Source organism: Balaenoptera acutorostrata, chromosome 7, assembly GCF_949987535.1.
Source record: "Balaenoptera acutorostrata chromosome 7, mBalAcu1.1, whole genome shotgun sequence".
NCBI classification, from domain to species: domain Eukaryota; kingdom Metazoa; phylum Chordata; class Mammalia; order Artiodactyla; family Balaenopteridae; genus Balaenoptera; species Balaenoptera acutorostrata.
In genome coordinates, this window is record NC_080070.1 from 7,592,345 (window position 1) to 7,615,971 (window position 23,627).

General features: G+C 42.2%; 1 protein-coding gene and 1 non-coding gene across 10 annotated transcripts in view; one reads left to right on the forward strand and one right to left on the reverse strand.

Moving 5' to 3' along the window:
- EZH2 (enhancer of zeste 2 polycomb repressive complex 2 subunit) overlaps nt 1-23,627 on the forward strand; it is a 62,624-nt gene that overhangs the window by 36,944 nt on the left and 2,053 nt on the right. For 6 of the 9 annotated variants that reach the window (XM_057549924.1, XM_057549928.1, XM_057549923.1 and 3 more), the window contains exons 5-17: nt 3,413-3,533; nt 4,740-4,883; nt 5,860-5,962; nt 6,511-6,689; nt 14,825-14,916; nt 16,336-16,576; nt 17,122-17,291; nt 17,801-17,895; nt 18,816-18,856; nt 19,269-19,394; nt 20,163-20,341; nt 22,396-22,491; nt 23,083-23,164. In XM_057549924.1, the coding sequence (XP_057405907.1) occupies nt 3,413-3,533; nt 4,740-4,883; nt 5,860-5,962; nt 6,511-6,689; nt 14,825-14,916; nt 16,336-16,576; nt 17,122-17,291; nt 17,801-17,895; nt 18,816-18,856; nt 19,269-19,394; nt 20,163-20,341; nt 22,396-22,491; nt 23,083-23,164 (1,669 nt within the window). The remainder of the gene's footprint in view (nt 1-3,412; nt 3,534-4,739; nt 4,884-5,859; nt 5,963-6,510; nt 6,690-14,824; nt 14,917-16,335; nt 16,577-17,121; nt 17,292-17,800; nt 17,896-18,815; nt 18,857-19,268; nt 19,395-20,162; nt 20,342-22,395; nt 22,492-23,082; nt 23,165-23,627) is intronic. The other 3 variants (XM_057549926.1, XM_057549930.1, XM_057549925.1) reach the window with 1 other exon arrangement.
- On the reverse strand, nt 17,550-17,622 carry TRNAV-UAC (transfer RNA valine (anticodon UAC)). Its single transcript has one exon. It is a non-coding gene; the product is annotated as a tRNA-Val (tRNA).

A 23,627-nucleotide genomic window follows, 5' to 3' on the forward strand; every position in this document is an offset into this window, starting at 1 on the left:
TAGAGTAATTTTTTAAACCAATTAATATATGTATTTTTAAGCCTTTTCAGTGTTGATGTTGCTCTTTTCTTAGTCCTTTCTAGTTAAAACATTCTCCAAAGGAAAAGTATGAAGCAAAAGCCATACCTGGGATTAAAAATATATTTAAAAGATGAAGCGTATAGTTTTTATCCTTGAAGATGTTAGTCAGTATCCTGCAATCTCAGTCTGACTTTGAGGTTTTGTTAATTGAGAATGTATTATTTAAAACAATTTTAGGCAGCATGTTATTAAATGATAATGTACACTATGAAATATTCTCAGGGCAAGGTTAAGCATTTTTCCACAGATAACACTGGCACAATAGCTTTTGTAATGAAATGCTAGTATTTAATTCTTTATAGAAGTAGGATGAAGGAGGATGGAACAAAAGAGAAATTTGAGTATGCATTCTTGACTTGTGTTGTTAAATTAAAAATACATAGTTTTATTACTTAGTTGGTATATAAAATAATAGGGCTATTACAGTGTTGATGGAAGTCCTTGGTGAGCCTACTTTAGAGAATTACCTGCTAGATTTTTAAATAAATAGATGTTTCTAATGTCTTCAGTAACTTTGCTGTTAAAAATTTTGCAGTGGAGGCTTAAAGGCAAACTTCAGATTCTCTTCTGCCATTGTGTATTTTTGTGCATTTAAGGCTTTATTCAAAAACATATTGTTTGAGAATCATGTTACAGGAGCTTCTGGGAGGGTTCATATTTTCACAGACTGAAATTCTGAAAGCATATAGTGTTTAAAGTTGTCAATAAATTTTACTTCTGTTTTTTAAACCATTTAAAAAAATTGAAGTATAGTCAGTTTATACTGTTGTGTTAGTTTCAGGCGTACAGCAAAGTGATTGTTTCAGATTCTTTTCCATTATAGGTTATTACAAGATATTGACTATAGTTCCTTGTGCTATACAGTAGGTCCTTGTTGTTTATTTTATATATAGTAATGTGTATATGTTAACCCCAAACTCCTAATTTATCTCCCCCTCCAAAGGTGTCAATAAATATTATGAATCATCCATGGGTTTTGCTGGTGATGAAAGCTAGGTCAGGCAAGCTGTCTTTATTATGGCTAGGATATATTTTGAGGTGCAAAGGTTATATGGTTATAATTGGGAAGACAAAATAGCCAATTGTCATTTAATTTTGGCTTGTGTCCAAAATAATTAACTCTCCCAGTTTAAATGGGATTAGTGCAGGTGAGGTGTGATGGCAGCTAGACTCATTAGTTGTATATAAGCTTGACCCTGAATACAGCAATAAATACATTAACATCTAAATTTTCATTTTATACCCCATATGCACTTTTTCTCCCAGTTTCCCTTTTCCTTGTTTGTCTAAGGTACCATTATCTTTAAGAACTCTGCAGTTATCCTAAATTTGTTATGTAGGAATAATTTGAAAAATTTCCCTTTTTTTCCTGTTTCCTGCCTGCTCCTACCGTGTGTGTGTCACCGCCTTTCGCCGGCGTATTCCTCCCTGTCGATCGTGGGCCAGCCTAAGGCACCTCACACTTAACATTTCATCTTAGCCAAAAGGCCGAGAAGCGGTAGGCACCTCACACTTGACATAGTTGCCATGTCCTCCCGTCAGTCTTAGCCAGTCCATTCTCTTTATCAGAATTATCTTTCTGAAATACTATTTTTAACCAATACCTTGTTCAAAGGCCCCTTAAGACTTAGACCTATCCTTGTTTTAGATTAGTCTCCATATTTAGATATGGACTTCAGAAACTTCATGTCTTTATAATTACTATCTTTTAAATTTTTTATTGAAAATTCTCTTCCCGCATGAATGTCAGCTTCCTTTCCCTTGTTTCTTTTTTTTTAAAAATAGATTTATTTATTTACTTATTTATTTTATTTTTGGCTGCGTTGGGTCTTCATTGCTGCGCGCAGGCTTTCTCTAGTTGCGGTGAGTGGAGGCTACTCTTCGGTGCGCGGGCTTCTCATTGCGGTGGCTTCTCTTGTTGTGGAGCATGGACTCTAGGTGCGCGGGCTTCAGTAGTTGTGGCTCGTGGGCTCTAGAGCGCAGGCTTGAAGTTGTGGTGCACGGGCTTAGTTGCTCCGCGGCATGTGGGATCTTCCCGGACCAGGGCTTGAACCCATGTCCCCTGCACTGGCAGGTGGATTCTTAACCACTGCACCACAAGGGAAGCCCTCCCTTGTTTCTTAAGTACTCTGTTCTCTCTGAACTTTTCTTTGATTGGCTCTTTGCTGCTAAGTTAGCACCCTCTTTCTTCCCTGTTGTCTTCCAGTATAATATATGAGTTGATGAGGTGATGTAAACTCATCTGTCATCTTTATTAGCACTGTCAATTTTGATATGCGTCTTGTTCATCTTAGTAGTGAACTATGTTGTCATGTAGAGTAACAATTCTATTTTATGAATAAGAGTAAATCCTTTTGGCATAAACTTTAATGAACCATTGATATTTTATATGTCTACAATTTTATTATGTTGAATGTCTCTTAATAATTAGATCATCAAGTGAAGTTTGGAAATCCTTACTTACATTAGTTTTTATTTCCTTTTCCTTTTTTTGGGGTATGGTTATTTATGGGTTCTTTTTTTGTGTAATATCCTTTTTTTAATAAATTTATTTATTTATCTTGTCTTTGCGTTGGGTCTTCATTGCTGCGCGCGGGCTTTCTCTAGTTGCGGCGAGTGGGGGCTACTCTTCGTTGCAGTTCGCGGGCTTCTCATCGCGGTGGCTTCTCTTGTTGCGGAGCATGGGCTCTAGGCGCGCGGGCTTCAGTAGTTGCAGTACGCAGGCTCAGTAGTTGTGGCGCATGGGCTCTAGGGCACAGGCTCAGTAGTTGTAGTGCATGGGCTAAATTGCTCCGTGGCATGTGGGATCTTCCTGGACCAGGGCTCGAACCCGTGGCCCCTGCATTCACAGGTGGATTCTTAACCACTGCACCACCAGGGAAGCCCTCGCTGGTTTTGATAAACCATATTTCATCGATCCTAAGAAAACTTTGCAATGTCTGAAATAGGCATGTCTTAAAATTGATGATGAGTTGTAATTTGCAGCATTTTTTCCTTTCTTAGAGAGGTACATAAAATAATGGTAAGTTTTAATGATTGATGACAGATTAGGTAATACAGTATTTTTTCTTAAATTATTTCCCTGTAAACAGTTTGTTTTCTCAGATATGCTTATTGATGAGAAGGGTTTTTTACTTCTTTGTGGCTTTTAGAATTTGATGTCTATTATTTTAGATCTGGAGAACTGGGTACAGACATCTACTTATGAAAAAATATTGTTGTATTTCAGTTATATTACATTTACTCTTAAAAAAATTTGATACTTAGGATAAGCCTTAAAAAATTTTGATACTTAGGATAAGCCTGCTTTTTAAATATTTTTTACTTTTAGGTGGAAGATGAAACTGTTTTACATAACATTCCTTACATGGGGGATGAAGTTTTAGACCAGGATGGGACTTTCATTGAAGAACTAATAAAAAATTATGATGGAAAAGTACACGGGGATAGAGGTGAGTCATGTGTTAATTCTCTTAGAAAAGCGGCCAGAGAATTGATATTTTATTAGTTTTTTAAAACATAGGTATGAAAGAGATTTTTTTTTATATTAACATTGCTGGACTGGCCTGGGCTCACAAGCCTAAAATTTTCAGTGTTTTCCCTAACTATTTTTATTTTATTTTTTTTAACATCTTTGTTGGAGTATAATTTGCTTTACAATGGTGTGTTAGTTTCTGCTTTATAACGAAGTGAATCAGTTATACATATACATATATCCCCATATCTCCTCCCTCTTGCGTCTCCCTCCCACCCTCCCTATCCCACCCCTCTAGGTGGTCACAAAGCACCGAGCTGATCTCCCTGTGCTATGCAGCTGCTTCCCACTAGCTATCTATTTTACATTTGGTAGTGCTTATATGTCCATATATACACTACCACTCTCTCACTTTGTCCCAGCTCACCCTTCCCCCTCCCTGTGTCCTCAAGTCCATTCTCTAGTCGATCTGTGTCTTTATTCCCGTCTTGCCCCTAAGTTCTTCATGACCATTTTTTTTTTTTAAGATTCCATATATATGTTAGCACCCTAATTATTTTTAAATTGAAGGATCATGCTTGCCAGTTGAAAATTATGCATAGTTGGTCATAACGAACTGTGATGTCAATAACATGTAAATTAAATAGAATTGTTTGAGTGTATGTAGATTTTAAGATTCTTTAGCAATAAAATCAGTTAGGAATAGGGCTTCTGCTTATGTCACATGGGCTCCAAAAGGCCCTATGTTCAAAAAATACCTTCCCCACTAGGCAACCACAGGACCTGAAATCCTGTCATTAGAATCACAGCTTCGGTGATTTAACAGGAGACCCTGTTAAAGTTCCTGGCAGTAGGGTAACGTGTAACATCCTCATATGTTCCCGTCACGAGTGGACAGCAGGGTCTGGCAGATGCATTGTTTGGAAGGAGGCGAAGGCCGTGGTTAGTCTCTAGAGAATTAGGCTACCGTAGCAGGCACTGGAAACGTGTGCAGATGACAGGTGTTGAGGATAAGTACTACATCCGACTTTGCCCCAGGCCAGTCCTGAAAATGATCTTTCCTCACCGCATTTTAGTAATACTGTTATGGTACTGATGGATAGGCTCCAGCTGTTTCTTACAAATTACAAAAAGCATACGTGGACTTTTGTGTATTTCTGATATTTGATTTGATGAATTTCAGAATGTGGGTTTATAAATGATGAAATTTTTGTGGAGTTGGTGAATGCTCTTGGTCAATACAATGACGATGATGATGATGATGATGATGGAGATGATCCTGATGAAAGAGAAGAAAAACAGAAAGATTTAGAGGAGAACCGAGAAGGTACGTCTGTTACATTTGCGTGTAGCCATTACAGCATTTTTCAAAAACAACAGAGTACAGGTAAATCTTCCTTCCTTCTTTTTTCTTTTGTTAAATATCATATCAGTGGTAGTATAATCAAAATTAGAATATTATTTATAACATTTAATCCTGCACTTGTCTTTATTTCCCTTGGCTAGCAAAAGAACGTGTTTTTTTTTGGGTTTCCCTGGGCAGTCATCATAATCATTATATAACATATATATAGCATACTGGTCATTGACTATGAACAAGTTGTGTGCTCATCACTTTATATCACTTTATATGCGTATAGACATTTAATTCTCATAATGTTCCACGAGGTGGCTTTTATCATCAGATCCACCTCATAGTTGAGGAGATGGGTTTAGTGAGGTGAAGTAACTTAAGATCACAGTATTGGGAGGAAACAGAACCCAGAAAATGCTGTGTTCGGAACCAGCTCTAACTGACCTCCAGAGCATATGTTTTAACCGCTACGCTAATTACGGTTTGCCAGAAAATTAGAGGGTCCCAACTTAGAGCTTGGCAGTTGGTGAAGACCGGACAAAGCTCGTTATTAAGACAGCATAGAAGAATATGGGGAAAAATTGCAGTTTCAAAGAAGCATACAGTTTTTATAACAAGCGCCTTAGTGATTACCTGGCTCCTCATTTTACAGATGAGGAGCCAGCCAAGGTGGGTCAGTGGCCAGACAGGGCCGTGGCGTCAGTTAGGGGCTGAGCCGGGACCACAGCCTTGGTTCTCTGCCTCCTGGCGCACTTGCAGCTTTCCACGCTTGAGTTTGAATTTTGTCTGGCCCACCAGCCTCCCAGATCCTTGTGAGATATGTTGGAAGTAAGTGAAACACAGAGCTGGCAATTTCCTGGAAAATCAGCTTTGTTAGGCATGAAGGAAGTGAAAGACTGGCAAGCTTGTTCACTTTCATTCTTTCTTCCTTTCACTTTTCCCTGTTTAGATAAAGAAAGTCGCCCACCTCGGAAATTTCCTTCTGATAAAATTTTTGAAGCTATTTCCTCAATGTTTCCAGATAAGGGCACAGCAGAAGAGCTAAAGGAAAAGTAAGATTTGTTCTTTGGCGATGGTTTTGCCTCGTGTGGTATTTAACTCACCATTTTGGTTCGTTAGAAGTGGGACTAATGTAGCCAGTGAGCTCCCCACTTCGTGTGTTCCCAACACCTGCAAGATACTTGAACTAAGACGTGTGTGTATCTGGTACCCTGACCTCCATTTATGGTAGATGGGATAAGTTTGCACGCGCGCATGCACACACGCACACGTACACACACAATTTACAGGAATGCGTGTAAGAGGAAATTTCTTGGGACTCCTGTAGAAATTTTAGTGCAGCTGATGTTTCATTTTAATGAATATAGTAACATTTTTCATGACAGATGTGAATCACATCAGTGAATTCGTTTCTTGATATACCATGCATAATATTTAATTGACTCTTCATTTAAATAAAGATATTTGTAGGCTAAACCTCTGTGTGTGTTTTAGGCAAGATAAACATCAAAAATAATACACAGAAATCTTGTAGAAACTTTATTTTCAAAAATGTAATTCTTGTTTCACCTTTACTTCCATTTTTCTTGGTTAATGTTAGGTACAAAGAACTCACTGAGCAGCAGCTCCCAGGTGCACTTCCCCCCGAATGTACCCCCAACATAGATGGACCAAACGCCAAGTCTGTTCAGAGGGAGCAGAGCTTGCACTCGTTTCATACGCTTTTCTGTAGGCGATGTTTTAAATATGACTGCTTCCTACATCGTAAGTGCAGTTATTGTACGTTTTCATTTTCTATCTTTGTTGTGGAATTATGTGTTAAAGCAACTTGGGAAGTGTCACTTATTACCACTAGAATTTGTCATTTAATCTTGCAGTTACGACTGAAAAATACGTTAGGATCAGAGTATTGTTATTTTTTAATTTGTTGCTTAAGGGTTGCTCTGAAGTCTTTTGCACACGTTAAGCTGGCACTGCTGTCTCCCACTAACTTGGAATACATATCAGTGATTTTTCCATAAATGCTAACCGAACAATTGTTTTATAATAAAACTTACTGTGAACTAGCTGATGGCCCAGAGCAACATTGCTAATACTGATGAATAACTTGTTGAATAAGAAATTGGCTAAAAAGGTGTTTATATATATTCTTGTCTGTTTAGTGCCAAATATGGTTTTTTTTGGGGGGGGGGCGTCCTCTGAATACGTTGCTTTTAAAAAACACCTGCGTTTGAATACAGGTAAAGCATAACATGTTCTTAATGAGATTTACGTATGGTACATATGATATTACTTTCTTTTTCTGACATTGCTGGGGAATGAAGTTTCTTAGTAAAATTTCCAGGTAAGTGGAACTTAATTAAGTACAGTTTAGAAAGTACCAGCTACTTAGGAGGCATGTTCTTTGAAAATATATTTCATACCTCCTGGTTCCTAAGCAGAGTTTACTTAATGTAGGTTAGCTTTTTCCACATTAGAGTTTTGTGTGACCATCTGTGGCATAACACCTTTGTCTCTGTGCTAAATGGGTTCATGTTGCTTTGCCCTTTTAGAGTTCCTGTGCCCACCTTTTACAATTTTTTCCCTCATTTTGCAGTGGTACCTCTTAATGTTAATTAGCCTGCCTAAGCAGCTATATCTTGCCTTGTTTTGAGTTTTTGCTCTACCTATTTATGTTTGCTGCAGCGCATAATTTGTTACATGATGTGTATCTAGGTTTGGAAATGGTCATTTGTGTGTGTGTGTGTGTGTGTGTGTGTGAAGTATTAGTGGTTTAGTTATCTTAAATTAGAAACACTTGAAGTAGACTTTCTGAATTATCACTGTATCTCCCATCGTATCTCCTTGCAGTTGTTGCCTGTGCTCCTAATCTAGTTTAAATCCATGACTTGGTAGTCGTAATAATCCGTAGAAGCCAGCCATTTGTTATCCCAGCCATTGTGGGATTACTTACTTGGGCTTGGCAGCACTGTCTTTACACAGGCCTTGAAGTAGTTGTTTTGAATTGCATTTAATTCCCCTTTACACATGATCATTTTATAAAATAATGTCCAGTTCTTAAGAATACTATAAATTGCATTCAGATATCACTATAGCAAAAAAGTTGGTGGGAGCTCTTTCATTGGAGTCAATGCAATGGTCCCTCCAGTTTGTTGTTTATAGATGCAGCATTTGATGGACCTTTTTTGTACAAATGAGCCAAGGCAGGAGGCTACTACTTTTAAACATTATTACCGGAGTTATTTTATTGTGCTATTCCAGTCTGAGCAATTTGGATGACCCTTGAACCTGCTCATTGTCTCATTATTCCTGCGGGGGAGAGGAGGAGAGAAGTGCTATGCTCAGTGAAGCTGGTCCTCTGGGACCGACCGGTGGGCTGCTCACTGCAGCGTGTGGGAGACGCGGGTCCAGCCCTGCAGTGCCCACCCTTCCCTCTTGTTCCACTGGAGCCGGGCTCTTCATAATGTAGCCCTAACACATTCTACAGGCATTTAGTTGCTCTACACTGACTTTGACAAAATATCACACACTGTATATTTTTCTTAGGTAAGAGAAGTCATTAAATACATTATTAAACATACCTGTTAAATATAGCATTTTGTGCTTTTTGTTCTTTGTCTAATGGGAATAATATAAACTGTCATGAGGATTAAATTTATTACTTACTACGTGCAAAATACTTAAAATAGCACTTGGCATGTGTTTAGCTATTGTTATTTTTTAAATAAATCATCATTCACATGACTTACATTTCAAAAAAGCATTAAAAGGCGTCCAGCGAAATCCCCCCCTCCTGTCCGCATCCTCACTCCCCTGGAGATAAACCACTTCTGCTGTTAATTCTTCTGTGTCTTTCTGTAGTTTCTTCTGGCAAATACAAATACATTCCTCTCTTTTCCCAACCACCCTATTCAAATGCTGCCATACTCTCCAGGCTTTTTCCCTGTTGGACTTAATATCGTAGATACTATTCCTGTCTGGACAGCTGCACAGTCTTCGGCTGTAGGAGGCCCTATAACTTACTGAGCCCGTCCCCCGAAGGTCAGCATTTACGGTAGTGGCGCCGTAGTGAATAACCTTGCGTGGTGGACCTGTACATCCTTTCCCACACGTGCAGGTTAACCTGGTCCACTCTGTGTAGACAGTGCCAAACTACCTGCCATACGGGGATCTGCCAATTTAAAGAACTACCAGCCAAGTAAGAGTGCCTGTTTCCCAGAGCCCAGCCAATAGAGTGTGTTAAAAAACAAACTTTGATTTTATTGATTGAATTAGTAAAATGTTTTTTAGCATAATTTAATTTGCATTTTTTCTTCCTGTATGATTAAGAGATTTGTATTTTATTTTCTCAGCTATTTTTATCCTTTTGGCTTCGTTGGTCTTTTTGATATCTTGAAGCTCTTTATATAGTCAGGAAATCAGTTTTTTTGAGATGAGTTGCAGTGGTTTTTTTTTCCAGTTTGTTGTTTGGTAAAAATCCCATAGCAAAGTTAAAAAAAAAACCTTTAAGGTAGTTGAATTTATCAGTTGGCTTTCCCTACTACTCCAAGGTTTTAAAGGGTGTCTCACTTTTTTTCTAGTACGTTTTAGGCTTTGGTGCTATTTTCTTTTTTTTGGGGGGTGGGGGGAATAACATCTGACTCTCTGATCCGTCTGGAATTTATTCTGTTAGAATTTTGGATCCAACTCGTCCTCTGCATCTCCAGGGCCACTGTTTCCACTCCATCTATTGACAAGTCCCCTCTGGGGCTGCCCTGAGCTGCTGCCTTCATCCCTGTCACCACAGGTGCTGGGGTCTGTTTCTGGTCTTTGGGTTTCGTTCCTTGAGTCTGTCTGTCCAGGGGGCTTTATTCAGAGATCTCCTGGCCATTCTTGTTTTTCTATATAAATTTTAGAACCAGTTTGTCTAATTTAAAAAAAAAGTCTAGGTGGTATGTTTATTGGACTCTCACTAAATTTATAAATTATCTAAGGGGAAATTGACAATTTAAAATAAGGGTATGTCTAACTATGTGATAAGTCTCCTTTTGTCCTTTAAAGTAAGCTTTCTGATTTTTCTTCCCATAGCTCTTGTATTTATATTCTTTGGTAAGATGATTTCCAGGCATTAAATGTGTTGGGCTTTTCCCTTTGTATCATGTATGTTTCGTACCCTGCTACTTTACTGAGCTGTCCTTGTTTGTGATAGTTTCTGCACAGATTCTTTTGAGTTTTCCAGCTGTAATTGCCTACAGTTATGAATGGTTTTGTCTTCTTTCCAATCTTTGTAACTTTAACTACTTTCTCCTGTCTAACTGTATCTTCAGTGCCATGTTAAATAATAGTGGTGCTAGGAGATACATTTCCTACTGCTCCTGGATCGGTTTTGGGAAATTACCCATTTCATTCCGATTTTGAAATTTATTTGTATCATTTGATCTGCATGTTCTAATAATTCTTTTAATTTCTTTGATTGTTCTTCTGTTTCATTCTTTTTTTTCTTGATGAGATTAAGAAGTGGTTTATATATTTTATTTAAAAAATCTGTTTTGTATATTTTTCCCTCAGAGAATCAGCTACCGTATTAGTTTTTACTGTTTTTCTGTTTGTGAATCTGATGTTTGCGTCATTTTCATTCTTTCCTCTTTTTTTGGATGTATGTATTTTAACACAGTGAGTTGTCTCTAGAGCACTGTTTCAACTTCTCTTTTAGGTTCCAATATTTGGTATTATTACTATTTTTTTTTAAAGGAATTTGAGGGAATGTTTTGTATTTCCTTTAACTCATCGTTTAAGGGAGACTTTTTAAAACTTCATTGTGAAAGAGGCCTTTTTTGGATGCTAACTGTTTTTATTATTTCTGTGCTGACAGCCTCACTGATGTTGGGCCTTACTTGTTATTTAGATGTTAGGGGTGTCTGCCATTTTTATCTCTAAGGAAGATGTTCTTTTTTTAAAAAAAAAAAATTTATTTATTTATTTTTGGCTGCGTTGGGTCTTCGTTGCTGCACGCAGGCTTTCTCTAGTTGCGGCGAGTGGGGGCTAGTCTTCCTTGTGGTGCGCGGGCTTCTCATTGCTGTGGCTTCTCTTGTCGTGGAGCACGGGCTCTAGACCCGTGGGCTTCAGTAGTTGTGGCACATAGGCTCAGTAGTTACGGCACGTGGGCTCAGTAGTTGTGGCTCGCGGGCTCCAGAGCGCAGGCTCAGTAGTTGTGGCTCACGGGCTTAGTTGCTCTGCGGCATGTGGGATCTTCCCAGACCAGGGCTCGAACCTGTGTCTCCTGCATTGGCAGGCGGATTCTTAACCACTGTGCCACCAAGGAAGTCCTGGAAGATATTCTGATGGCAGGGGATTGGCAGTTCATCTGGGCCAGAAGCTTGGTATCTGATCATGGATCTTTTCTGTTAGAGGGAATTTAATCTCCAGTACTGGCCTAGAGCATAGCTAGAATTGTATATTATAATTTATAAGTCTTTTACCTTTGCTTGAAAACCTTTAGATAAGATTTTTCACCAAGATTTTTTAAGTTGCTTTTGAAATTAAAGAAAAAAAAAAGCCCTTAATATCCATGTTCTTTTCTTTTTGTGAAACTTTTAAGTATCTTGCTTTAATTTTCCATCTGATAATTTTCCTGATCAGGGAATTTTATATAATCTTCTCCCCAACCCACCCATATTATACTTAGTTTGAAATATATTTTAATAATGTATTTCAAATACTAGTATTTTAAGATGTCTATTTGAAAAGATTATGTTCAGTATTCTGGAAGTCTAAAATAGCCAAGACTCTTAGAGGAAAACATAGGCAGAACACTCTATGACATAAATCACAGCAAGATCCTTTTTGACCCACCTCCTAGAGAAATGGAAATAAAAACAAAAATAAACAAATGGGACCTAATGAAACTTAAAATCTTTGGCACAGGAAAGGAAACCATAAATGAGATGAAAAGACAACCCTCAGAATGGGAGAAAATATTGGCAAATGAAGCAACTGACAAAGGATTAATCTCCAAAATATACAAGCAGCTCATGCAGCTCAATATCAAAAAAACAAACAACCCAATCCCAAAATGGGTAGAAGACCTAAATAGACATTTCTCCAAAGAAGATATACAGATTGCCAACAAACACATGAAAGAATGCTCAACATCATTAATCATTAGAGAAATGCAAATCAAAACTACAATGAGATATCTTCTCACACCGGTCAGAATGGCCGTCATCAAAAAGTCTACAAACAATAAATGCTGGAAGGGTGTGGAGAAAAGGGAACCCTCTTACACTGTTGGTGGGAATGTAAATTGATACAGCCACTATGGAGAACAGTATGGAGGTTCCTTAAAAAACTAAAAATAGAACTACCATATGACCCAGCAATCCCACTACTGGGCATATACCCTGAGAAAACCATAATTCAAAAAGAGTCATGTACCACAATGTTCACTGCAGCTCTATTTACAGTAGCCAGGACATGGAAGCAACCAACGTGTCCATCAACAGATGAATGGATAAAGAAGATGTGGCACATATATACAATGGAATATTACTCAGCCATAAAAAGAAACAAAATTGAGTTATTTGTAGTGAGGTGGATGGACCTAGAGTCTGTCATACAGAGTGAAGTAAGGCAGAAGGAGAAAAACAAATACCATATGGTAACATATATATGGAATCTAAAAAGAAAAGTCATGAAGAACCTAGGGGCAAGACAGACGGGAATAAAGACGCAGACCTACTAGAGAATGGACTTGAGGATACGGGGAGGGGGAAGGGTAAGCTGCGACAAAGTGAGAGAGTGGCACGGACATTATACACTACCAAATACAAAATAGATAGCTAGTGGGAAGCAGCCGCATAGCACAGGAAGATCAGCTCAGTGCTTTGTGACCACCTGGAGGGGTGGGATAGGGAGGGTGGGAGGGAGGGAGACGCAAGAGGGGAGAGATATGGGGACATATGTATGTGTATAACTGATTCACTTTGTTATAAAGCAGAAACTGACACACCATTGTAAAGCAATTATACTCCAATACAGATGTTAAAAAAAATTGTCAAGACATTTCTAGAAGAGGGAATTTTTTATATACTTAGTTTTCCTAAAGAATTGAAGTTAGAAATTCTGCTGAAGGAAATCTAGTAAGAATAGTTCTCTTTCTTTAGCTAAATGCAATGTGAGATGAAGAATGGTACTTTAAAAATTTTAAAAGTACTTTTATCATTAGCATGCTGATTTTTCCTTTATGGCCTGAATTTGTTCTTACCTTGGAGACTGTATAATTGTGGCTTATGATGCTGATACTGTTACCTAGTCCTGATTTAGAGGCTTCTTCTGTCTCATGACCAGCAGAGGCTGCTGTCTTCATTTGTGTACGTGTGTGTGTACAGATACATGTGTGTCTTCTTCAGTGAATTGGGGCAAAAATATCAGTCTCTAACTATAGTATGTACTAGAGGAGACATCCGAACTAAAAACAAGGCTCACCAAAGACGTGTCGGTCAGGATGTGCCTCTGGCTCATGACGACCTTGCCTTTGGGGGGATGTAATCCTGCTGCTTATGTGACCTGAATCTTCTGGTGCTCACTCTTTGTATTCTAGGGGTCTTCACCTGTGCAGAATGTAATTCAGTGCTAAATCAGTCATATGGTATCAGGCTCTTGTTTCGGGAAAAACCAACTCACATACTTGAAACAGAATCTGAGCCTTGAATTTCTATTTTAAAAACATAACTTTTTCTTCCTTCCCTCATCACTGTCTTCATTTCCCATTTAAGTTCTATGGATAGAAGTATGGCTTCTTTTTTTTTTTTTTTTAAAGGAATTCCTTTGTTTTTATTTTTTATTTATTTTTATTTATTTATTTATGGCTGCGTTGGGTCTTCGTTTCTGTGCGAGGGCTTTCTCTAGTTGCGGCGAGCGGGGGCCACTCTTCATCGCGGTGCGCGGGCCTCTCACTATCGTGGCCTCTCGTTGCGGAGCACAGGCTCCAGACGCGCAGGCTCAGTAGTTGTGGCTCACGGGCCTAGTTGCTCCGCGGCATGTGGGATCTTCCCAGACCAGGGCTCGAACCCGTGTCCCCTGCATTGGCAGGCAGATTCTCAACCACTGCGCCACCAGGGAAGCCCAGAAGTATGGCTTTTTACAAATATTTTTTAAATGATTTATTTCATGAATCTGTCACTTGTTTTTATCCAGATTAATTTTCATCTTGTGTAATTCTGGATAGGGCATTTCTAGTATTTGCCTTTGTACACTGTAAGCAAGCTTCCCCAAGTTGTCTGAAGTTCTCACCGCTGTGCTTTCATACTTTGTTAGTATACCAGTGTGCTTGGAGTTTGAATTTTTCTGTTATATTATTTGGGAATCTTAAGTTCCAAACACTTTATCTTTCTAAAACCTGTTTTATCTGACCATTGTGTTTTCCTGCAGAAAGGGTGCTGACCGTGCGGGCTCCCCCTGGGTTCTTGAATTGTATGTGATTCAAAGAAATTGACTTGTAGTATTCCGAGGCTGTCCTCAGTATCTTTTAAAACTGGTTTTTAACAATTGGTGTCCCATTCTTCTCCCCCGTTTGACAAGCTGATTGCTGACCTTTCTTTGGAAATCGATAAATTGTAGATGTCAGAATTCTTTTGTAAAAAGAGGAAATCTGATTTCTATGTAGAGGATACATCAGTTGTTTCTATGGAGACATTAAAGACTCAAATAAATGTTTATAATTAGAGCTCAGGTGTTCTGGGGGAGACCTGAGGAGAACACATTGTGGAAATTCAATAAGAGCTTGAAGGAAAGTTCCGTAATGTAAACATTATTAGCAAAAGTGTAATGTAGTAATTGACTTTCTCCTTTGGATCTGGAGACATGAAAAAGTAATGTTACGTTTATGTGTAAAAGTAATGTTAGTTATGTTTGGATATTTTATGTTTATTTTGCAGCTTTCCATGCGACACCCAACACTTACAAGCGGAAGAACACGGAGACGGCTCTGGACAACAAGCCTTGCGGCCCCCAGTGTTACCAGCACTTGGTAAGCGTGTGCAGCGGGGCTCCAGAGGGAATTGGAGAAGTCTTAATTTTGAACTTTGGTGAGGTCTGTAAAGTCAGCGGTAACCTCACTGTTCCCATACTTTCATTGGCCACATGATAGCAGAGGTTTCTCAGTCACATTTCTTGGTAGTGCTTACGTACTGCACATTCTAGTCTTTTGTTATCTCGCGTTATTCTTTATCTCTGTTAGTCTCTTCAGTAGCGTATGGAATTCTTTAGGATCCAGGCCTCCTGTAGCTCCACAGAGCTTACGAGAATGGGAAGCACAGAGAACCCTTTTAAACCCCAGAAGTGCAGTAGTTCCCGAGCCTTGCTCAGAGCCATGGCCCTTCTTTGACTTGTAGCCCCACTGTAGTTGAGCTATATTATATATATATATAGGTCCCAGAGAGGTTTTGTATGTTTTTTTTTTTCTTTAAATGATGGAGAAAAGGTAAGGGTTTAGGAAAATATGAGGTAGGAAAGTTGTTTTTTACGGGTACTATCTTATTTTTACCATTTCCCCTCTTTGAACCAAGCCACTCCTACCTAGGAACTAAATGGGTATATATTGCCTGTTGGATTTTGGACAGAAGATTCATTGAATGGCACCTGCAGAAGGTATCCTATTTTTAAGCAATTTGGTTTTTGTAGAATGAAGTATAAAACTGTTGGCTGCTCTCAGACTTCTCCCTTCTATTGCCACTAAAAATGGAATTCTTGAGCACTGTTTTATAATATTCCTTACAAGGCAGAATTTTATTTGGCTCATCTAAAATGTGTCTGTGGTATCTCTATAATCCACGCCCTTCCCGTTGTTGTATACCTTCCGAGACTGGATTATTGCACCTGGTAACGCAGAATGTAACCCTCACCGCCTTGTTCGTCGAGTTCCTTTCATGTCTTCCTGGGGCTGTACATCCCTCATAGGGAAGAAAAAATGGGATGTTTTACTTGTAAGGCAGAAAGTGACAGAGTGGAGTAGGTGTACATGTTTTGTTTTCTTCTTGTATACTTTAAATGTTACCTGAGAAAGGGACGTGTTGGCTTAAGAAACCCTGAAATTGGAAAGTGTGACTTTAGATGCACATTAGATGTGTGATTCCTCTTAAAATTCACTTTTAAATAGACTGTTACCTAAAGTATATTTGTATTTTAACTCATAATCAGTTAATATAGAGCCGTCTTGCCTGATTTTGTGCTGCTCTGGCCCTGTACGGAAGCCATATTTATCTTTCGCAAATCTTCAGACCCTCAAAAGCAGATAGAAAACAGTTGTGTGTAGACGTGCGACTGTCTGTGAAAGCCGGATACTGTGCTACATTTGACTAACGTGCTAACGCCATCCTTTTTTTTTCCTCCTCCGCCAAAATGAGCCGCAGAACTTTACCCTGATGTCTGCACTTTTCCCCCTTCGTAGGAGGGCGCGAAGGAGTTTGCTGCCGCCCTCACTGCCGAGCGGATAAAGACGCCCCCGAAGCGCCCGGGCGGCCGCAGGAGAGGGCGGCTCCCCAACAACAGCAGCAGGCCCGGCACCCCCACCGCCAGCGTGCTCGAGTCCAAGGACACAGACAGTGACAGGGAGGCGGGGGCCGAGACCGGGGGGGAGGGCAACGACAAGGAGGAGGAGGAGAAGAAGGACGAGACCTCCAGCTCCTCAGGTGGGGCGCGCCTGGCAGCGGGTCTCCCCGCCGCTCGGAGGGTGCGTGTTGTCAGGGTGCGGGTCCTGTGAGGTGTCACTTACACGGTGACAAACCCAGGAGCAGGGCTGTGTGGCTGTGACGTACTGCTCTCTTCTGTCCCACACCCGGCCCTCGCCTGTGGTGTCCATCGTCTGGGTTACTTGCAAGTTGACGATCCAGTTTATTTTCACTCTTTGGGTCGCTTTCCTTTCTCCAGCTTTCACAAGGGCATGATGACATTCTCATCATTCAGCTGAATATTCTTGACGCTCTGTGGGCAGTTTTGGTTACGAGAGAGAATTGGAACCACTGGCTAATGTGTTATGGGTTGTCTTTTCAGCCCTGTGATTACACCATAAATCATAGCAGGGTAACCCCATTGGCCTTCATTTTAGAAGGCTGAGTTAAAGGGAGCCCACTCTCGTGGTTTCCATGGGGGGAAGAGCTTACTGATATTTCCTTCCCTTTCCCTTTCCTTCCTCCCGTTGCTATTTCTTGACCATCGCTTAACTTTGGTTTCATAGAAGCGAATTCTCGGTGTCAAACACCAATAAAGATGAAGCCCAACGCCGAGCCCCCTGAGAACGTGGAGTGGAGTGGCGCTGAGGCCTCCATGTTCAGGGTCCTCATCGGCACGTACTACGACAACTTCTGTGCCATCGCCAGGTTGATTGGGACCAAAACATGTCGACAGGTAAGCGTGGCTGATAAAAACAGTCCGCTTCAAATGGAGAAATACGTGGTCACTGTCCAAACATACGACCATTCGTGGTTATTAAACTCCTGTTCCTCTGAAAAGAAGTATAAAAAATTTTTTTTTCACTGAGAGGGAACTGAAAGGAAATTACTCATTCAACTTTAGATGTTTCAGGTTGGGTGGCAATGGGTTCTATCTTATTATTCATTCATTTATTTCATTTTTGGCCACGCTGCGCGGCACGTGGCATCTTAGTTCCCCAAACAGGGATCGAACCTGTGTCCCTTGCAGTGTAAGTGCAGAGTCCTAACCACTGGACCACCAGGGAATTCTGGCAATGGGTTTTAAAAACCAGGAACAATTTAGATTTAGCCTCATGACTCTCAGTAAGAGTGTAATCGCAGCAGCGTCACAGGACAGACAAATAGTTTCTGGTGGGAACGAGCAGGAGACTGGTTTGCTTAAATAGACGGTCCTCACGGCCCTGTGACCTTGCCTCTTGTCAGGTGTATGAGTTTCGAGTCAAAGAATCCAGTGTCATAGCGCCGGCCCCCGCCGAGGACGTTGACACCCCTCCCAGGAAGAAGAAGAGGAAACACCGGTGAGTCTGCCACATGATGGGGAGGCCGCTGAGGGCCGGGCGCTCACGAGGGCAGTGGTGGCTCCTCTGTCGATTAGGAAAGAAGCTTAAGTGGCCTCAGAAATAGACCTGTGGGGTCTTGTTTCCATGGGCATTTGCTGGCATTTTTCTGTAAGAACACAATGGCTGTCAGGAGATTTGGTGTGTTGAGTCATAAAAATTTTATGATTACTATGCTACATTTTGGTTACGAAGAACTATTGAGTAGCTTCTGCAGTGAAGGCTGCATAAACCCTTACTTGGCATTCGCGTGTGGATCTTGGGAGGCTGTGAGCTCTGGGCCGGTTTTCACTCTAGGAGCCCGAGTTTTCCACGCCCACCATGCCATCGGCCTGGGTGAGCGAGTGACGGGGGCAGTGAAGGTGTCAGGCTGACTCGGATGCGTGGAGGCTGGATGGACTGCTTGCTGTAACCACCCCCCGCTCCTTTTTTTCTTTTTAGAGAGAAACATACTTGGGTGTTGGGTAAGGGAACATCTAAATTATGCTTCAAAAATTGTCCACAGCTTAATTTAGGCTTTAGTAGACGCTTCTGCATTTTTTGCTTGTATTATTTCTGACCATATAGCTCAGTTGAAATGATGAAAGATTCCAGAAATTAGAGCAGGTATGCTGTATCAGTATCATCCACACTAGAATAAACCTGCCCCACGTGGCCGGGCTGGCTCTCTGAGGCCACAGCCATTAAGCTGTTCCCACGTTGCTCCACACCTGTGCCAGGTGTAAGCTGGGTGGCGTGTGACTCCTCTTTCACAGTTACTTGGATGAAGAGCCCCGCTGCATTCCTGGCACAGGTTGACCCGTTTAAGTTGTGTTTGTTGACATGTGACTGCCTGTGCGCCCCAGGGTCACAAGGATGCTTTCCTTCTTTGTGTCTTGCAGGTTGTGGGCTGCGCACTGCAGAAAGATACAGCTGAAGAAGGGTTCGCATCTGTCCGTTCAGCTTCATTAGTAACTCAGGGTCTACTTCTCGTGTCTCAGAATAGTAATTGGATTAGAGTTTGGGATATTCTGATATAACCGACTTAGGTGCACTGAAGTTTAATGCACAGAAGTGCATTAAATGGAGGCTGTCTGTTGATTAATTTCCAGTCGGTTAGAGGAGAACAACTCTGGGAACCTGACTGAGGTGTGTGGGACAGTGCCCTGGGGTTCCCGAGCTCTTGGCGGGTGGGGCTAATCTCTGCTGACCTCTTGTAAACAGTGTGTGTGATGTGGTGGACACGGAAAGACAACGCGCTAAGCTCGGAGGGCCACAGGGAGAGCGTGTGCTTGTCGGGCGTGTGCTCACCTCGCCGCTCTCTGGACTGACGTGGTGCTGTTGTCTCTGTGCAGACGGCTCCTCCAACCACGTTTACAACTACCAGCCCTGTGACCACCCACGGCAGCCTTGCGACAGCTCGTGCCCTTGTGTGATAGCACAAAATTTTTGTGAAAAGTTTTGTCAATGTAGTTCAGAGTGTAAGTATTTGTTGTCTTGATGTGATTACATGAGAATTCAGTAGGCTGTTGGTCAGCAATTTAAAACTGTAACCTCAATCGGCACAAGGACACGGCAGCTCCTGCGTGCTGTTCCCTTTGGGAAATTCACTTACGCCACGAGCATGCATAGCGCCCAGGAGTGGCGCTGGGCCTGTATCCAGCCAGCCTCCTGGCTGACGCGGGTATGCGGGCGGGTTTAGGCGAATGTGGGTTAAAGGAGCTTTTATTTTTTCCCCCTTGATCATTTAACTTAAATCATAGTAGAGTTGACACAGAATGGAAGGGGACTCTAGAAATAGCTACCCAAATACTTTTTGGACACCAGAAACTGTCAAGAGTTAGGTGGGTTTAGTCTTCAGAATAAAGGAATGTGTAGCATCAGGGTAGTGATTGTAATGATTGAATGAAACTGCACTGAAGCTTGGATACCAAGGAAGTACCTAGAACTCTGTCGGAATGGTTGAGAACCATGGATATTATGTAGTCCAAATCCTTCCTTCGCACCTGTTTTATAAATCAAAGAACTGTTAAGTACACATGCCATCGAACAAAAAAGGGGAAACAGGAACTCAGTGACCTTTTTCAGTATGGACAGCTTTAACTTTCCTGTTACTTCCCTTTCCTCATGTGTACGATGGGATAATACAGTTGTTGTGAGGCCTCCGTGCGTTAATCAGGGCCTTAGCGCCAGACTTGAGCTGCACCATTAGGCAAGGTTTTCATCTGACGAAGAACATCTCTCTGAAGGTCAGAACCGCTTTCCGGGATGCCGCTGCAAAGCCCAGTGCAACACCAAGCAGTGCCCGTGCTACCTGGCTGTCCGAGAGTGTGACCCCGACCTCTGTCTTACTTGTGGAGCTGCTGACCACTGGGACAGTAAAAACGTGTCCTGCAAGAACTGTAGCATTCAGCGGGGCTCCAAGAAGGTAGGGCGTGATCGTTGGTGGTGGGCTTCTGAGCGATGTCAAAGTCAGGGTAGTCTTAGACCACTTAGCTGGGGCAAAAAAGTGATTATTGAATGGTACGGCTGATAGAAGGAAAACGGTTGACTTTTCTGTAGAATACTTTAGTTTGATATAGGATGAACCAGTAAACTGAGAAGCAGCTGTTAATGGTATCAGATTTGAATAAGAGGTTATTTTTCTAGTTGTTTAATAGATGATTCGATTTTCTTTTTAAGTTTAGTTAATAGAACAAGTGGTTTATTTAGTCTCCTTAAAGCAAATCAGTGGTGTTCCTATCAGAACAGAGAGACTCATTCTTATCAAATAGTATTCTGGGTTCCTTTGTGCACAGAGTAAAAGATGGGACTTCCCACGGTAGTTTCTGTAGACTTATTAGTTCCTGTTTCTGTAATAACCTTGAAAATAACACAGGCAGGAATTACATAACTGAAGCCTGGGCATTGGATGGACTTGACTTGTTGCAACCAGGGAGTTTATTGTTGACCAAAAGAATCTTAGTTTTTTAGGGTAGTATCTTAGTTTTTAGGGTAGTATCAGTATCTTGGTTTCTTAGGGTAGATGATAGATTTCTTCAATTAATCATTTTTATAATAATAGCTGAAATTTATTATTTAATATAGAGTAGGCCCTGGTCTAAGCACTTTGTGTATTAACTCATTAGTCTTCCTAACTCCATGAGTTAGGAATAATCATTAAACCCAACGTTCTAAGACTTGTCAGGAAAGGAGCAGGAACTCAGCCAGGCGTTCTGGCCGCTGACCCTGTGCTGTGAGTGACCACCCCGTGTGCATGTGGCACGGTCATCTTTAGGGTCTTGAACTAGTGTGTAATGTAGCTGAGATCGCACTACTGTCGGTCCTACTCTCCTGGAAGTTCTGTTTATGGCAGTGGCTTTATTTCTTTGGCTGTGGTGTTTGTTATCAGGCGTTCAGACGGTTTTACTCTGGGTCCTCACGTCACAGTGACGCTGGCGTGGTTTCCCGGGGATACCCGTTCAGCCCTGAGAACTCCCATTTCTCCCTCAATCCCGTACTTTCCACTGTATGATAAAAACCCCTCCTTCAGTTTGTTCAGAAAGTGGATAATCCCAATGGCGACATGTCTTTCTACACATCTTTTACCTCCTGAAACAGAAAACTGTGTAGATACTTTTTACCAACGGGGTTTCATTTGCTTAACAGTATTTAGCTGGTCGGGAAGGTACTTGCTTAATTCTTCCCCGACAGGGAGTGTAGGCTGAGTCAGAACAAGCATGGATCGGTAACTTGGGGATCCGGGAGTCTTTTTCAAGGCCACGAGGATACTTGGAATGAAGGCCTAATAACAAGCCACGATGAAAAGTTAGGGATTCATTCCCAAACAGACTCTAACGGTAGAAGTGACAGCGATGATCGGTCATCTTGGCATCAGCTAAGAACAGAATGCTGGCCCATGGGATCGTGCTGCCCCTCGTGGTGGTTTCTCGTGCTGTCGTGAGGAAGGGCTGTGGAAGGACGCGCCCAAGAGAAAAGCGCCCTGGAAGGAAGGGCAGCGCTTCGGGAGGAAGAAAAGCTGGTGAAGAGCCAGGAGCGGGCCCCATGGGGGCTGGGCCTGGGCCTGGAGGAGCTGGTGATAGAGGCCACCTTGGGGAGGTGCAGGGGGCACGGACAGAGCGGGAGCAAGGGGTCCCTGTGTGACAGGCACGTTGCACGTGAAGTCCAGGAAGTCAAGGGCTGAAGGACGGACAGGGAAGCAGATGGTGCAGCATCTCAGGATGCCTCGTGCAAGGACCGCAGTCGGAGGGACCCGCGCCAGCATAGGTGACGTCGTATTTCTGAGAGAGACAGAGGATACTTAGGCTCTGTACTTGATTTACAAAAACCAAAACGTGGTCCTTGCAGTTTGTCAAGCCCTTTGGTAACACGGGGGAGCTGACCCCTTCCCCGCCCTGTGGCTGAATTAGCCTGGTTCAGCCCGTGGTCTGATTTGTCCACCTTCCCTCTCCTCTGATTGTACGGCTGTTCGTTTCTCTCTAGCATTTACTGCTGGCGCCGTCTGATGTGGCAGGCTGGGGGATTTTCATCAAAGATCCTGTACAGAAAAATGAATTCATCTCGGAGTACTGTGGAGAGGTAAGGCAGAGCCGTCCAGTTACAGACAGAGGGATGCCCACTGTTGCGTGTTCACCTGGTGTCATCTGTACTCACTCTGCTTGGGACTGACTTTCCTTGGGCAAGTCCATTGGGTTTGATTAGAAGTGAATTTAAAATGCCTTTTCAGCTTGGGCTTGTGGGTTTGGTTTGTCTGGAAGTCAGGCTGCACGGCTTCAGTCCTTGTCACAGTTAGCTGTTACCACCTGGGGAGGAGCAGGGGGGAGAACACGAGCTTTAAAACAAGGAGTCTGTCCTACTGAATCTGCAGCCTGGTTGATAAGGACCTGTTAGGAAGACCCTGGGGCCGGCTTCACTGTGCAATTAACCCACCCGGTTTGTATTTTGTACTGAGTAAAAAGACTTGTTAATCACTTCCTCCAAGCATAGTTACTTTAGATGTGGAAGTATCCAATATTTCTAAGAGTCCTTAAAATAGCACTGCTTTTGACAAAGAGAGAAGCTGGCCCCGTGACCCTCTGGGGCGCGCCCTCGGGTCCCAGATGAGCAGCTGTGCGCTCTCCTACCAGGCCCACCTGATGCGAAGCAACCTCCCCGTGTCCTTCCTTTTAGATTATTTCTCAAGATGAAGCAGACAGAAGAGGGAAAGTATATGATAAATACATGTGCAGCTTTCTCTTCAACTTGAACAATGGTATGTCGATGAATTAGAGTGCATTTGGTTCCTGGGTTGCACGGGCCCTTCTGGTGGCTTGAGTATCAGAAACGACGTTAGGGGCCCCCAGTGTCAGCAGAGTGGGAAGGAGCCCTGGCCTGGGCTAAGGAATGGGCTGTTTGCTGGGAAGCCAGCCAGGTTGGATGAGTGTAACTTGGGGGTGCAGGTGGAGGCTTCCTCAGCCGTAGGGGGTTCTGTGTGCAGGGAGCGATCGCTGCCCCGGCCCCGGGCTGTTCCTTGGCTTCACTGCCTGGCTCTCCTCTCGTGCCCCTCTCGTGCCACAGGTACCAGTCGGCTGGGCCCACCTCCTCCAGTCAGTGCCTCTGACCTGGGAAGGGTGTGGAGCACGGCCTTGTGAAGCATCTCCACCACGTCCCTGGGGGTCCTCAGAGGGCCATGAGGGTAAAGGGCGCGGCGTGCGCAGATGCTGGTCCTGGGTGCA